Source organism: Salmo salar, chromosome 12 (assembly GCF_965601325.2).
Source record: "Salmo salar chromosome 12, fSalSal1, whole genome shotgun sequence".
NCBI lineage: Eukaryota > Metazoa > Chordata > Actinopteri > Salmoniformes > Salmonidae > Salmo > Salmo salar.
In genome coordinates, this window is record NC_138302.1 from 47887091 (window position 1) to 47904846 (window position 17756).

The 17756-nt window shown below is 41.3% G+C and overlaps 1 protein-coding gene across 9 annotated transcripts in view; it reads right to left on the bottom strand.

Moving 5' to 3' along the window:
• LOC106565275 (TOX high mobility group box family member 2) overlaps positions 1-17756 on the bottom strand; it is a 142722-nt gene that overhangs the window by 48223 nt on the left and 76743 nt on the right. For all 9 annotated transcript variants that reach the window (XM_045691419.2, XM_045691418.2, XM_045691417.2 and 6 more), the window contains one exon: positions 3255-3521. In XM_045691419.2, the coding sequence (XP_045547375.1) occupies positions 3255-3521 (267 nt within the window). The remainder of the gene's footprint in view (positions 1-3254; positions 3522-17756) is intronic.

Below are 17756 nucleotides of genomic sequence, written 5' to 3' on the forward strand. Positions count from 1 at the left end.
TGTGAGCAAATCACAATTATTATAATTTTTCTACACGTGAAAATGTTCAGACGTGGTTTTCAGACAGGTGTAACGTTTCACACGCTAATATTTCACGTGTTTTTTCCTCATGTGAAAAGAAATTCCCCTCGTGTTTATTTTCACCACTTCCAGCTACATCTGGTCTCCCATCCAGGGGAGAGAAAGCAAAGGCCAGGGTAACTTAATCAAAGATAGGGAAATCGCAGGAAAGAGGGAGGCGTTTTATTTAATAGCGTTACCATATATTATTTTCTACTGAAATCAAACATTTTTTGCATCCATTTACAATTAATTTGCTCTCGCATGTAAAAAAAAAATTCTTGCAATATTTTGTTTTGCTCCCAATACTTTTGGGTTTATGTTTTGCTTTCAATATCAATATTTTTCTTTACAGAATTTTGTTGTGGACTTCAGAAGTTTTGCTTGATATTAATGGCACAAAAGTAACTCAGTAACTAGAGGATTGCACCATATAATAACAATATTACTCTATTAAAAGTGTTTAAAGCGGCAATACTTAATTAAAACATTAAGAAAAGTGTTCCCCGGGATGGGGCGGGAGAAATGCAACAACTCTCAAATAAATAGACTACTCTATGGATGCAAGGACTGACCATCCATGATATTAAAATTATATTTTTTAGGCTATACATGTGTAGCTTTCTTACATGTGAAACTGCAAATTACTTTTTCACGTTCACGTAATTGCAAGTATGTTTTTCACATATGAAACTGCAAATTAGATTTTTACATGTGATTGTTTTTCACGTGTGAACTTGAAATTCCACATGTCAACGTGAGATGTTCACATGAGGAGTTGTTTTACATGTGAAACAGCAAATGTGATTTTCACATGAATGTGTTTCACATGTGAAAATGCAATTCCACATTTTAAAATTCTATCTAAAAACAATCCGATTCTCACGTGAAAGTTTTTAACATGTGAAACCACAAATGTCACATGTGAAACTGCAATTCACATGTGAGGTGAAAACATGGTATTGTCCTTACATATGAAAAGGTGATTTTCACATGTAAACTGAAAATATATATTTTTTTGTAAGGGTACCAACACTGATATATACACTAACATACTGTATACACCAACATATACACCAACACTAAAATATACACCAATATATATTTTATCTTATTGGCCATGCTAAGAGATGTTCCTAATTACTTGATTACCCCTTGTTTGAACAGTAGCTCACATAATTGTTACGCTCAACAGATTTTACGAATGTATATCTTAAAGAAGGCCTTTGTTGTGCAAATGAAGCTTTGCAACGGTTATCGTTACTCATTGTGTATTTATTCCTCATGTCATTAACTTTCCCATTATTTCTCTTTTTTTCTCTCCGCATTTTTGGTAAGAGCCCGTAAACATTTCACTGTTAGTCTACACCTGTTGTTTACGAAGCATGTGACCAATAAAATGTGATTTGATTAGATTTGTTATCTAGTACACAATGTAGGGAGACTCTATCTGTGTATGCTTATACAAAAAGACAAATTCATGATCTGAAGAGATCTAGTTAGATGCAGCTGTGAATAATAATAATATAATAATACCATTTGGGATTTATATAGCGCTTTTTGAAGACTCTGTAGTGTAGCATGTAAAAGAGTGACCACCATTTATATCCTCTCTATGACTACATTGGACTCTCAATAGCCACCACAATTGAAAGGAAACCATTATTCTTTTGTGAAATATCAAATATCCATATTTACTGTGAGGATAATTCTTTCCATAGTAATTGTAACATTATGTACTACAGTACCCATAATGCTCTGTAACTATAATTATTTTTTATCATACTAAACACATAACAACTGTTCTGTTCGAACATATGAATTGTTGTTATGTTTAAAGAAATGAATACTGTGGTTTATGTTAAAAGACATGTTTATTCAGAAACAATATTGCTGAGCAATAAGGAGCAGGTGTAGCATAATATACTACAGTATTCATAATTCTCTGTAACTCTATCTGTTTTTATCTTACTAAACACGTTTCTAAAGATAACACTATGGATTCCAGTCTCCTTATTATCACGGTATTAGAAAAGCTGATATTCATTTTTTTGTATGGGGATATGACCATATCTACAATCAGATATAGTGGTCGTAAGTTATTACCTTGAACTCACGGTGTCTGCATATACTGTAGCTTTTGTATACACATTTTGATTTGATTTTCTCAGTTAAAATGACACTGGTTTCTCTAACCAGGCATATAAAACAGTGTCTATTCTCTACATAGACAGCTTCAACGTGATGATGGTGTATACAGTACATGTAGGCCGCGTCCCAAATGGCACCCTATTCCCTTTACAGTGCACTACTTTTGATTGGCACCCTATTCCCTATATAGTGCACTACTTTTGACTAGAGCTCGACGGGCCCTTGTCAAAAGTAGTGCACTAGGAAAGGGAATAGGGTGCCATTTGGTATGCATTTGACTGTTTTATAGAGGATGATCTCATTCCAGACAAATGGAAACAATGTCGATTTCCTGCCAATCTCATTAATACAATTATGGCTAATTATGATAATTTGTGGCACACTGAAGCAGTTCGTGTAAAAAGGCACACAATCAGAGTGTATTCATAATGGCTGATGCTCACTTCTTAGAGAGATATGACACGGGTGGGTTTACCCACAAACCTTTGAGCGTCAGAGCTGACAGGGCAACCACAAACCGTCTGTTCTACTGTTCTATTTACCTTTTCCTTTCTCTTGAAATTGCATGAATATTGTTGCATGCCATTATGAAATGATCACAGAAGTTATTTACATAGCCTATGTTGTTAATGTAACATTTTACTATATTCCAAAAGTAAAAAATCTGAAGAGTAGGCAGTCTAGACAAAATTAAAAAAAGCTTTCCCAAGAGCCAAACTATACACTGGAGGGCACGCTAACAATGTTCACGCTAACACAACATAAATGAGTCGTTGATACTACCAAATGATGGAGCAATGACGAACGAATCAGTATCAGACAGACTATAGATACTACTTGAAATATTTTTGTTTGCGCATTTGCTTTAGGCTGCCTGGTGTGCGGGGTTTGTACTTTTGGGACTTTTATATTGATTCCATTGTTTTGTATTGGTTCCAAGCTAAAAAAACAAAAAAAACCAACAGATTATATATTTGAAATGACTTTGAATAGCGTTTGAAACCAGCTGTGATATCAAAGCAAAACCGCCTGGGGGTACTCACCGAGGGCATTTGGCTGGAGAGCAGGTGGCCGTCTTGGGCCAGCATATTGGACATCATGAGGGCAGGCAGCTCCGGGTAGGAGTAGGGGTTGAGCAGGCCGTTGTGGTGGGCCCCTAGGGAGTGGCACAGGTAACCCGACTCAGGGTCCATCAGGTGGAGCAAGGGGGGCTCGGGGTGGTTGGGAGGGGTGATGGGGGGAATCTCGTAGTCCTCGTCCCCCGCACCGTTCCCACTGCCTCCGCCTCCTCCGCCCTGACCGGAGTAGCTCTGGAAGGACAAACAGAGAGGGAGACGGTGTGAGATACTGTATTTGACTGTATATGTATGTAGGTTTGCCATGAGCAGTGTATGATTCGAGAACATGGGAGTTATAACAATGATAGAGGGTCAGTCCCCAATTACACCCTACCTATATGCTTATCACATTAAAAGAGTGTACTGGATAATGCTGTAATATGAGCTTTTAGACATAACACCTCGGTCAGGCGAAATCAGAAATGTACATGTGGCTACAGTAAATATACAGAAACACAATTTGTTTTCAGAATAACAGTATGCATATCTGTGTATTCCTGTACTATCAATAGGTCCATCGTATTGTGTGCTGCAATAAGGAAAAATATGATTCTGAATTCTAGAGGGGGGAAAAAATGGAAGAAATTCAATGGGGAACGAAAAAGCAATTTTGTCTGAGGCACTCTGACTTGACTCCCTTTGTAATGACTGAGTCAAATGAATCATCACAAATAATATTCCGGTGTCAGCTATTCAAGTTTTTAATATAATTTTTATGATTCATGTCTTGCCGTATACATTTCAGAAATCAATTCAATATCATCTTTGTGCAGGCTGTCATCCTCTGCATTGGAGTGGTCATTTATCTCTTAAACAAATCCTTTCAGAAAAACTGGGCAAAGGCAAGGAAAAAATGATTCTCAGAGAGTTCTTTTCTACTAAGAGTAAATAACTCAAAGGTATTAGCTAGCTACTGTAAGTACAATTACTTAATATCAACTCACCTAGTGTGTAGCTTTTACAAAAATGATCAAACAATCTAATGCATTTAACTGGGTAATGTTAAGTAACCACTACAGCAGATGAAAGACAAACTCAAAAACACCCCCCCCCCCCCAAAACAAACAGCTTCAATCTGGTCATGACCAAGGAAATTGTAATTGCAATGTATTACTTATTACAACGGAGGGATGTAGACATTGAACGAACACATCACTTAAACATGCTTTCATTCCCCCGCGACTAGTGAACATGAATGGAAGAAGGAAAACAATTTAATTGCTTCAATTGGATTTACTCTGTCCCTCGCATTGTCTGGAAAAGCGTGGATATTAATTTTCTAAATTGTCCTTTGAAGACAGATGTTTTTGTAAACCTTTGGGAATCGTGTTATTGTTTGGTCTAATGCACAAGAAAACGAACATTTCCGGAGATTCAATTTCCCTCATAATTGTTGGAAGGAAACAAACTTGTCTTTTGTAAACATTGGGGCCATTGTGTGAAGTGAGATCCTCGTTGAATCCTTTGGGGAACTCAAATCTCCATGGTCTTTCATAATGAGGCATGCAATAGGTACTCAGGCTAAGTCCCAAATGACAAGATTTTCCCCTATGGGCCCTGGTCAAAAGTAGTACACTATATAGGGAATAGGATTCCATTTGGTATGCAGCGCCAGTCTTAACCAGACATTCTTGTAAGTCTTGTCAAAACTTAACCATAAAAGGCTCTGATATTATGCACTAGGGCTATCCCCGACTAAAAAAAATATTGGTCGACCAAGAGTCATTTTATTTTACAAAAGTGTATTTTTCCATAAATACAGTGGCTTGAGAAAGTATTCACCCCCTTTGGCATTTTTCCTATTTTGTTGCCTTACACCCTGGAATTAAAATTGTATTTTGGAGGGTTTGTATAATTTGATTTACACATGCCTACCACTCTGAAGATGCTAAATATTCTTTATTGTGAAACAAACAAGAAATAAGACAAAAAAACAGAAAACTTGAGCATGCATAACTTTTCACCCCCCCCAAAGTCAATACTTTGTAGAGCCACCGTTAGCAGCAATTACAGCTGCAAGTCTCTTGGGGTATGTCTCTATAAGCTTGGCACATCTAACCACTGGGATTTTTGCCCATTCTTCAAGGCAAAACTGCTCCACTCCTTCAAGTTGGATGGGTTCAGCTGGTGTACTGTAATCTTTAAGTCATACCACAGATTCTCAATTGGATTGAGGTCTGGGTTTTGACTAGGCCATTCCAAGACATTTAAATGTTCCCCTTAAACCACTCGGGTGTCGCTTTAGCAGTATGCTTAGGGTCATTGTTCTGCTGGAAGGTGAACCTCCGTCCCAGTCTCAAATCTCTGGAAGACTGAAACAGGTTTCCCTCAAGAATTTCCCTGTATTTAGCGCCATCCATCAATCCTTCAATTCTGACCAGTTTCACAGTCCCTGCCGATGAAAAACATCCCCACAGCATGATGCTGCCACCACCATGCTTCACTGTGGGGATGTTGTTCTCGGGTTGATGAGAGGTGTTGGGTTTGCACCAGACATAGCGTTTTTCTTGATGACCAAAAAGCTAAATTTTAGTCTCATCTGACCAGAGTACCTTCTTCCATATATTTCCATACATGCCTTTTGGTGAACACCAAACATTACATTTTACATGTTTGCTTATTTTTTTCTGGCCACTCTTCCGTAAAGCCCAGCTATGTGGAGTGTAAGGCTTAAAGTGGTCCTTTGGACATATACTCCAATCTCCACTGTGGAGCTTTGCAGCTCCTTCAGGGTTATCTTTGGTCTCTTTGTTGCCCCTCTGATTAATGCCCTCCTTGCCCGTGAGTTTTGGTGGGCGGCCCTCTCTTGGCATGTTTGTTGTGGTGCCATATTCTTTCCATTTTTTATTAATGGATTTAATGGTGGGATGTTCAAAGTTTCGGATATTTTTTTATAACCCAACCCTGATCTCTACTTCTCCACAACTTTGTCCCTGGCCTGTGTGGAGAGCTCCTTGGTCTTCATAGTGCCACTTTCTTGGTCGTGCCCCTTGCTTAGTGGTGTTGCACAGTCTGGGGCCTTTCAGAACAGGTGTATATGTACTGAGATCATGTGACAGATCATGTGACACTTAGATTGCACACAGGTGGACTTTATTTAACTAATTATGTGACTTCTGAAGGTAATTGGTTGCACCCGATCTTATTTAGGGGCTTCGTAGCAAAGGGTGTGAATACAAATGCACACACCACTTTTCCGTTTTTTATTTTTTAGAATTTTTTGAAACAAGTAATTTTTTTCATTTCACTTCACCAATTTGGACTATTTTGTGTATGTTCATTACATGAAACCCAAATAAAAATCCATTTAAATTACAGGTTGTAATGCAACAAAATAGGAAAAACGCCAAAGGGGGTGAATACTTTTGCAAGGCACTGTAGACACACCCTTTGTTTGAATAAAATAACTATATGTAGGCTACTGAGCCTGTCTGATTCTTTAAGCACTGCGATTAAAAATGAAGACACACAAATTACTAACGAAGGAGCCAGAGATCAATATAGCCTAACCAGAAGTAAAAACTCTGTTCCTGACCCTCCTCCTCCCGCTGCCCATTGCTGCTGGTCTTCACAGATTCTGCCATTATGCTCCTAAAGTTGCCGGTAATAGGCTACACCAGTGGTCGGCAACCTTTCCCATTTGGAGTGCCAAGTTATCATACCATTTCTACTGATCTGCGTGCCAGTTATGATTTTCGTATGCACATTTCAGTGGAACAGTTTCCTTTCATTTCTAATAAAGTATTCATATCTCAAAATCAATGTAATGTGCTTAATAAAAATGATATCTAAATTAAAATGATACAAATCTAAAAGTAACTTCTGTTGCCATTGCCAATATGTAAAAATAGCCTACATAAACAAACAAATAAAAACACTGCAGTCTGCAGGTATAAAATATCCTGGGGAAAAAAAGAAACATCTATAAATCACATTGGCTACCCGTGGCATGTCTGCAAGAAACATTGTATCAACTATTAACTTGGTCCAGCCCGATTGTGCTAGCAAACTTGCAGCATTGTATAAAATGTTCTGGGCCCTAATTTTCCGGTGCCAGTGAGCTCCGGACAGATAGACGCAGCTGTGATCTATTTGCGCAAGGGATAAGAAGCAATCAGGTAGAGCTATTTTATAACGTTTACACCGGACCAGAGCATGACATTTTTTCCCTCTTTCATGCTGAGCGGTTATAGAAAGGGAGAGAACTGGAAAGATTTCTCAAATAGTCCACATTGAGGAAGGAACTATTTTTATTCTGGATGCAAAAACAAACTTTGTTTACTTGCTGTTTAAGGCGAGGGGGAAAAAATGACTTTAAGAAGCTATCCAGTGACGGTTAAGACAATCATAAAAAAAAAAGTCTCACAAGTGTAGCCTAGGTTGTGCGCTCTGCAAACAATGTGTCCATTCCTACAATGACAATGGTAAGACTATAATAATAATATATTGAATGCATTAACAGAAATTACTGTAACAAACCAAACATTAATTCGAAATTATGGGAATTAACACTAAATCTACTACTGGTGATACTGGTGTGCCATACCTGCGGCCTCTGCAATGGATTAGTCCACTGAGACAGGCGTGAAACAGATTTTTTTATATATATATTTGCCGCTGCTCGACTAAAAAAATATTGGGTCGACCAACATCCTATCAACCAAACAAACCAGTCGACTAAATGTGGTCAGCCCTATGCAGTCATCACTTATCTTAAGTATCTTCTATCTTATGCTATATCTTAAGTACAAAGGGGATGTTCATCAACTGTAACCAATACGCTTTGCTTTCTGATAGTATAAGAAATACTTCTTCCAATCAAATACAAATCCTTTGCTCCGTTAAATGTTTTTCAGTTGCATAAGTGAGAGGTAGTGAATAATATGTGTCACGTGTTACATTACTCTGAAGCCTAGTCGGATGCACTTGATGATAAAATGTAAATATCAAGGACGTTCCCAGCTGAATAGTTGCGAGATAAATAATTCATATTCTATTCGGCGTGAGATTGCAGAGCCAAGGTATACTCCAGTTAATGCATACTCTTCACCCCTTCCCCCTTTAAAAGTCAAATCTAAACAATGGTGTATGCATGTGTGTGTTTGATGGATCATATAGGCCAGAGTCTGTCCTCCTTGTACGGTGACGACTCCAACAAACGCATATCCACGGTTTCTCTAAGTGCTTCTTCTCTCAAGGATCCCATTCTAATGCACAATGCCATATTTTATTACACACAGTGCAAGTATGTAGGCTTCGCTCTCATAAAGAGGAGGGAGCTTCCTTCTTGATCAATAGTGTTAGCATACCATTTGGGAATATATTTCTGGGTAAATAAGTAGAACGCTTTGCCCACGTCCCAAATGGCACCCTATTGGCACCGGTTGGGCCCTGGTCCAAGGTAGTGCACCATATAGGGAATCGGGTCCCATTTCAGATGCAGACATTCTGTTCCGTCTTAATTAAGTGTAGAGGTCTTCAGAGAGTTCAGCGCACATTTTAATATACCTTTCATTTAATAGAAACAGATGAACAGACAGTTGGTGTGGGGATGGAATGAGAGGGAATATATCATTGATTGGGAAGCTTTCCAGGTTATTTTTGTTTGCACCAAGCTAACTTTCCACAACACTGCTTCACTAGCTCGGCTCATCTAATGGGATTTATCTGAACAGGCTTTGTTCAGTAGTCAAGGCCTTCAGTATCACAGATGATATCTAGCAGATGATTTGAAGTCATATTAATATATATTTGGACAACTCATTTTATGAATATAGTGTCATATAAACCTATGTGGGCTGGGCATCCTGAAGATGCAAAACATTAAAATAATGAAATAAAAAGATAAAATACAAATATAAACTCAGCAAAAAAAGAAATGTCCTCTCACTGTCAACAGCGTTTATTTTCAGCAAACTTAACATGTGTAAATATTTGCATGAACATAACAAGATTCAACAACTGAGACATAAACTGAACAAGTTCCACAGACATGTGACTAACAGAAATGTAATAATGTGTCTCTGAACAAAGGTGGTGGGGGGGGGTGGGTCAAAATCAAAAGTAACAGTCAGTATCTGGTGTGGCCACCAGCTGCATTAAGTACTGCAGTACATCTCCTCATGGACTGCACCAGATTTGCCAGTTCTTGCTGTGAGATGTTACCCAACTCTTCCACCAAAGCACCTGCAAGTTCCCAGACATTTCTGGGGGGAATGGCCCTAGCCCTCACCCTCTGATCCAACAGGTCCCAGACGTGTTCGCTGGCCATGGCAGAACACTGACATTCCTGTCTTGCAGGAAATCACACACAGAACGAGCAGTATGGCTGGTCGCATTGTCATGCTGGATGGTCATGTCAGGATGAGCCTGAAGGAAGGGTACCGCATGAGGGAGGATGATGTCTTCCCTGTAACGCACAGCGTTGAGATTGCCTGCAATGACAACAAGCTCAGTCCGACGATGCCATGACACACCACCCCAGACTACGACGGACCCTCCACCTCCAAATCAATCCCGCTCTAGAGTACAGGCCTCGGTGTAACGCTCATTCCTTCGACGATAAACGCGAATCCGGCCATCACCCCCGGTGAGACACAACCGCGACTCGTCAGTGAAGACCACTTTTTGCCAGTCCAGTCTGGTCCAGCGATGGTGGGTTTGTGCCCATAGGCGACGTTGTTGCCGGTGATGTCTGGTGAGTACCTGCCTTACAACAGGCCTACAAGCCCTCAGTCCAGATTGCGGACAGTCTGAGCACTGATGGAGGGATTGTGCGTTCCTGGTGTAACTCGGGCAGTTGTTGTTGCCATCCTGTACCTGTCCCGCAGGTGTGATGTTCGGATGTACCGATCCTGTGCAGGTGTTGTTCCACGTGGTCTGCCACTGCGAAGACGATCAGCTGTCCATCCTGTCTCCCTGTAGCGCTGTCTTAGGGGCTCACAGTACAGACACTGCAACTTATTGCCACATCTGCAGTCCTCATGCCTCCTTGCAGCATGCCTAAGGCACGTTCACGCAGTTGGGCAGGGACCCTGGGCATCTTTCTTTTGGTGTTTTTCAGAGTCAGTAGAAAGGCTTCTTTAGTGTCCTAAGTTTTCATAACTGTGACCTTAATTGCCTACCGTCGTAAGCTGTTAGTGTCTTAACGACCATTCCACAGGTGTATGTTCATTAATTGTTTATGGTTCATTGAACAAGCATGGGAAACAGTGTTAAAACCCTTTACAATCAATATCTGTGAAGTTATTTTGATTTTTACGAATTATCTTTGAAAGACAGGGTCCTGAAAAAGGGACGTTTCTTGTTATGCTGAGTTTAGTAATAGTGATTCAATAGTATACTGAACAAAAATATAAATGCAACATTCAGCAATTTGAGAGATTTACAGAGTTACAGTTCATATAAGGATATCAGTCAATTTAAATAAATTGCGGTTGGTCTGCGGTTGTGAGGCCCATTGGACGTACTGCCAATGGGTTTACATTTTATTTTCACAAACTTGTGGTAATACATACAGTGCATTCAAAAGTATTCAGACCCCTTGACTTTTTCCACATTTTATTATGTTACAGCCTTATTTTTAAATGGATAAAAAAAAAACTCATCATCAATCTACACACAATACCCCATAATGACTAAGCAATTTAAAAAAAATGAAATATCACATTTACATACATAAGTATTCAGACCCTTTACTCAGTACTTTGTTAAAGCACCTTTGGCAGCAATTACAGCCTCGTGTTTTCTTGGGTATGACGCTACAAGCTTGGCACACCAGTATTTGGGGAGTTTATCCCATTCTTCTCTGCAGATCCTCTCAAGCTCTGTCAGGTTGGATGGGGAGTGTCGCTGCACAGCTGTTTTCAGGAGCTCTCTAGAGATGTTTGATCAGGTTCAAGTCTGGGCTCTGGCTGGCTGGGACATTAAGATACTTGCGTTGTCCTGGCTGTGTCCTTAGGGTCATTGTCCTGCTGGAAGGTGAACCTTCACCCCAGTCTGAGGTCCTGAGCGCTCTGGAGCAGGTTTTCATCAAGGATCTCTCTGTACTTTGCTCCGTTCATCTTTCCCTCGATCCTGACTAGTCCCTGCCGCTGAAAAACATCCTCACTGCATGATGCTGCCACCATCATGCTTCACCATAGGGATGGTGCCAGGTTTCCTCCAGTCGTGATGCTTGGCATTCAGACCAAAGAGTTCAATCTTGTTTTCTTCAAACCAGAGAACTCCAAGAGGGCTGTCATGTGCCTTTTCCTGAGGAGTGGCTTCCACCTGGCCACTCTACCACTCTACCATAAAGGCCTGATTGGTGGAGTGCTGCAGGTTGTCCTTCTGGAAGATTCTCCCATCTCCATCGAGGAACTCGCAATCTCTATCAGAGTGACCATCTGGTTGTTGGTCACCTCCCTGACCAAGGCCATTATCCACCGATTGCTCAGTTTGGCCAGACGGCCAGCTCTAGGAAGAGTCTTGGTGGTAACAAACTTCTTCCATTTAAGAATGATGGTGGCCACTGTGTTCTTGTGGACCTTCAATGTTGCAGAAATGTTTTGGTACCTTTCCCCAAATCTGTGCCTCGACACAATCCTGTCTCGGAGATCTACAGACAATTTCTTCAACATCATGGTTTGATTTTTACTCTGACATGCACTGTCAACTGTGGGACTTTAGATAGACAGGTGTGTTTCTTTCTTTTCCAAATCACGTCCAATCAATTGAATGTACCACAGGTGGACCCCAATCAAGTTGTAGAAACATCTCAAAGATGATCAATGGAAACAGGATGCACCTGAGCTCAATCTCGAGTCTCATAGCAAAGGGTCTGAATACTTATGTAAATAAGGTATATTTGTTTTTATTTTTTAATACTTTTGCAAACATTTCAAAAACCATGTTTTTGCATTTTCATTATTGGGTATTGTGTGTAGATTGATGAGGATTTTTTTTTTTTTATTACATTTTAGAATAAGGCTGTAACATAACAAAATGTGGAAAAAGTCAAGGGGTCTGAATACTTTCCGAATGCACTGTATATGCAAAGGAATGAAGGAAAGAAACTTGAATCATAATGTAATATATAATATGTAATTTATCAGACGGCGTTATCCAAAGCGACTTATAATAGTGAGTGCATGCATCTTCGTATGGGGGGTACCCGCGGAATTTTAACCCACAAACTTGATGTTGCTAGTGCCATGCTCTAACCAACTGAGCCCCACATCAAGTCTGTATCATACACAATAAATGTATTATCATGGACACAAATTAAGATTATGAGTGATGAGTTCATTGTTGATATGTTATATGTCATTTTACTTGACAATTTGTTTTGATTCAAGTTTATTGTGAAAAACTGCTACAGTAAGTGGGGATGAGGCTTACTATATATACTGTTTTGTTTCAAAATGGACATTTCAATTGCAGATATTTCCTTCTGTGGGGGCAAACCCCAGACCCCCCCCCCCCCCCCCCCCCATTTAAATTCAGCCATTTCCATCAGTATATACCATCTATCTGTTCTTATATACACCTCGCTAACTAGATGAGTCAGTGGAAAATAAAACTATGTCAAGGCAGCGCCTCCACTCACGACACAGTTTGAGAGGAGACTTTCGACTTCCCTACTCAGCGATTCAGCTGAGGGCCTGACCGACAGCACAGGGGGTTTGGGGCGTTGGGGTGGGGTGATGATGATGACAGATCTGCCTCACCACTAATGTGCACTTATCTGCCTATTGGAAGAGGTTTGTCAAATTGTGATTTATGCTTACACCCCACCCCCACCCTCTTCCCCTTTCCACCCCACCCCAGAGCGCAGAAAACAAAGTCATAGTTATCTCTCGCTTCCATACGGCCTGTTTTTCAAGAAAAGAAAGGAGGAGGGAAGGGAGGTTTATCTTGGGGAAGAATTTGGGTGCTTCATCCGTTTTCGTTCATGCTGACATTCCCCTCATAGAAAGCTTACGCCTCGTAAATGATGCCATGGACAATAGTAGAGGGGGGTTACATCACCCCTGTTGACTTTAAAGGGTGGTCTGTTCCATGTGCAGATATTGGGCCAAATTATGAGAAAATAATGTACCCGACAATATACTGTATGACGATATGGAACAGTCCTTCTCCACGACTGGGTGATGTCATACTTTGCATTTTGGAAACTCAACAGCAACACTGTGAGCTAAGAAGTCCATGTGTGTCCTGTTTAGACAGCTCAAACCGTGGACAACCCTCTCCCCTTTGTTTGTTTCTGTCTCTCTGTTTATCTGTCCCTCTCTCCCAGCCATAATACAGGCTTAAATTAAAGCCATCAGCTGTGTTCTTTTGCTACAATATCATGTCACGGATATCAACACACCACAAAGAGCCTCCTTCGAATAACAAAGAGTGAGCCTGGCCCAGGTTACTCTCTCTCTCTCTCTCTCTCTCTCTCTCTCTCTCTCTCTCTCCATCCCATTGATCTCTCTCTCTGTTTCTCTTTCTGTTTCTCTCTCTCTCCCATCCCTCTCTCTCTCTCTCTCTGTCTCTCTTCCTCTCCATCTCTCTCTCCCATCCATCTCTCTCTCTCTCTTCCTCTCCATCTCTCTCTCTCTCTTCCTCTCCATCTCTCTCTCTCTCTCTTCCTCTCCATCTCTCTCTCTCCCATCCCTCTCTCTCTCTCTCTTCCTCTCCATCTCTCTCTCTCCAAACAGACTAGCTGCATTATTTACCCGTCACTCTGTTACTATTTGGACATTTGTGGAATCTGAAAGCGTGGATCTAAGTTTCTGTCTGAGGAGGAAAGCGAGGCATTGCTCCAGCCCCAACACAGTGTCATGGGCTCATCTGGGAAATAATAGCCATAAAAAACTAGCTAGTAGCTACAATGCTGGCTATGGCTATTTCAGATATGACAATGCCCAGCAATGCTAACAAGGCCTAAAGAATGAAAGGCGATGACAGATACAAAATGACAAAATGTCCCTTTTTCTTAAGCACAGATACGGTCCATTTCATCCTAGAGAAAGGAGTTGATTACTAAACAACCATGGACTAAAACAACCGTGCTAATTGCAATCGTTTATTTATTTTATGTCTCTTCCCTTCCTCTTGTCTCTCCCCTCTTTCCGTCTCTCATCTCCCCCCTCCCGTCTCCTCCCTCTGTCTCCCAGCATCTCACTCCTCACTTCTCGTCCAAGGTCATGAGGTCATAGTCATCTGATCATATGTCGGTTGCGATTAGAATCAGGCCTTTTGTGCCATGTCATATTTCATTACGCACAGGACTCATCTCCTGGGTCGTGGGGTCACTCTGATTTGATTGGCTGACAGAAATGATATAATTTGCATTTAACCCTAGGCGGTATGAGTTCTGAATGGCGTACTAATGCATTTGGCAAAGATAGAAGGCTGCCCCGGGAGTGACTAATTTGAAGTGGCACAACAACAGCAGAGTTAGAGGGGCTGAGCTATTGCACAACATGCTGGGGTTACATGGAGTTAGGTTTATTCAATAATAAACGACACAAAGAACTCTCTCTGTGTCTCTTCCTCCTTCTCTCTCTTTGTCTCTCTCTACTTCTCTCTCCCCTCTTCTAATGACACTTTGATTTGACTGGAAGAGGATGCTCAGAGAGGTTGGGGCTACCCCATCACTAACAGGTCATTATTGCTGTACACTGGAGTGGAACAAAACGTTGTTCAAACGTTCCCAGACGAAACGCAGAGAAGACTGGGGAGATATGAGACACTGTGCAGACAATGGAATGGGATTAACGAAGATGGACAAATAAAGAACAAATAAAGTTAGATGAATTTGAATTGGAGAATGATGGGGGCAGATGTTAGCCTAGCTAGCAGAAATAGATTCTAGATTTAATAAGCGTTCGCTATTGTATTCTTAGCCCAGACTTGATGCAGTGGAAAGAGAGTTCAGTTAATTCGCTCACCCCTCCGATAGTGATTGTGTGCAGATGCTTCGCAGTGTGAACTGTGTAAGCTCAAACACGATCTTCGCTAATGCAATAATAAAAACGCTAAGAAAACAAATGATCAGATAAAGAAACAAAGCTCAGGTTTTGAAGAGTCAATTAGAGAGAGATTGTGACACACGCTCTGATACTGACGTGGGTGACAGGCTTGGGGGACGGGGTCAAAGAAAGGCAAGGTGGGAGGGAGGGGGGAGGAGATATGATTTCAACATTTCAAATGAGGACCTTAATCAAACTTATTGCCTGACAGGAGGCATTTAGCATTATAAAGTCAAATTTGGCACACATATTATTTCTGCAGTATCGCCCTTGTCGCTTCTTATAGAGAGCAGCCATCTCTCTCCAGAGGAGGAATCCTTTTTACTTTATTCATTGGTTGCCCTGTCTCTTCTGATAGGCTTAACAGGGCTACTGCTGCTGTATAGTCGATGGAAGTGTCCCAAATGCCACCCTATCCCTGATACAGTGCATTACATTTGACCAGAGCCCTTTGGGGCCCCAGTCAAAAGTAGTGCACCATGTAGCGAACGGGATGCTAATTGGGACGCGGCCGACGAGTTCCGTGCACCGCGCGTCACGATAAACAAATCCAATGACATCAGCTCTTTTATATGGATTTCTATTTTATAATTTCACTTTTTTTTAAAACACTGTTTTCACATTGAAGGTCAACGCTGGTGTGGTGCGAAAACAATGACGCCACTGTTTCTGATTCTGACTGACAAAGCCTAATTGTGCTGTTGTCGTGTTTTTTTTTATGTCTGGCGAATAAAAAAACACAGAAAAGACAGTTGGTGGATCTTTAGTCATTTATAGACAATTGTGGAAACTGACAATGAGGACGCTGACAGGACAGTTGTGTGGACACACAAATGTGTATTATATTGGTGATTGTTTGGGTGGCGTGTGTGTGTGTGTGTGTGTGTGTGTGTGTGTGTGTGTGTGTGTGTGTGTGTGTGTGTGTGTGTGTAAATGCGCATGCAAACATGACTTTGCATGTGGACAATCGCTTATGTGTGTGTGTGTGTGTGTGTGTGTGTGTGTGTGGTGTGTGTGTGTGTGTGTGTGTGTGTGTGTGTGTGTGTGTGCATGCGTGTACAGTACTTGCTTGTACAGTACAGCAAGTCACAACAATAGCGAGCATTTCCACCATGGTATCACTGTGTTCTTAAGTGTCTCCCTATTCTCCCAGTCTTACAGGCCTGGAGTCAATAGTCAATGTGGCTGTGTATTGGCGATGGGCACATCTGCTGAAAACGGGTGCAAACATCTGGGGTTTCAATCCATGGTGCCATTGTTTTTGCAAGATTCAGAGGGAGGGGACAGCTCTCCACTGTGAATGAGCCACTTATTCCTCAGCCATAATTGTACACACACTCTACAGCTACGTCCCAATTGGCACCCTATTCCCTAAATAGTGCACTACCATTGACCAAGGCCCATAGGGAATAGGGTGCCATTTGGGATGAAGACTCTATGGCCATAACAGACCCCTTCATAACTCCGATTCAAGGTTTGGATGTATTTACCTGCTTTGAGGTAAAATGACACTAGCTGTGAATCTAATGTGATGCTGTTAGTGTAAAAGTCTCACTAAAGTGAAACTAGTAGTTATTAAGCGAAACTATGAACATATTTAAGAACATTCTACGACCCCAAACAGTAAATAGAAATCTATCAACGCACAGGGTGGAAAATATTATCTGATGCAATCCTGAATGACTGGTTCCTTATCAACAACTGGGGTTGCATCCCAAATGGCACCCTATTCCCTATGGGTCCTGGTCAACAATAGTGCACTAGGGAACAGGGTGCCATTTGGGACTACACCCGTTTTTCTGAAAGTCCTACAAAAACACATTAAGGCTGCCATTAGATTAATTTGATCACCTAACGGCAACATGGAAAATTGACATCTCAGCACAGCAAAGGGCCCTTACACAACTATACAGCTGTGCATTTATTTGCAGTCCCGTGTCAGTAAACTATTTCAAACAGAAGGCTTTTAATGGGTGAAAAAGGGAGCCATTTTCCAAATCACTCAAAAAAAAAAGGCCACAGCGAGAGAGAGAGAGAAAGAGCGAGAGGGGGAGCTTTTTGCTGCAGCAACAAATATGCCTGCACATCTTTTTCGCTTTGTCTCCTGCCCCTGCTTCGTCAGCGAACGGCCACAGAAATATTTTGGCAGCCCGCTCTTTGTTTTCATTTTCACAAAAGATGGAGGGAGCGAGAGAGAGGTGGGGGGGTAGTGGTGGTGGTGGAGGGGTGGTTGAGCGCAGTAGTGGAGAGGAGAGGAGGGTAGAGGAGGGAAGTATATGGGAGAGGAGAGAGAGAGAGAGGTGGAGGGGGTAGAGGAGGAGAAGAGGATGGGGGAGGGCAGGGTTTTCAGTCTGCCACTCTCAGTCCCAGACCCAATCTAAACAGCGGGAGGAAGCTGTAAATCAAACTAATGCGACGGCCT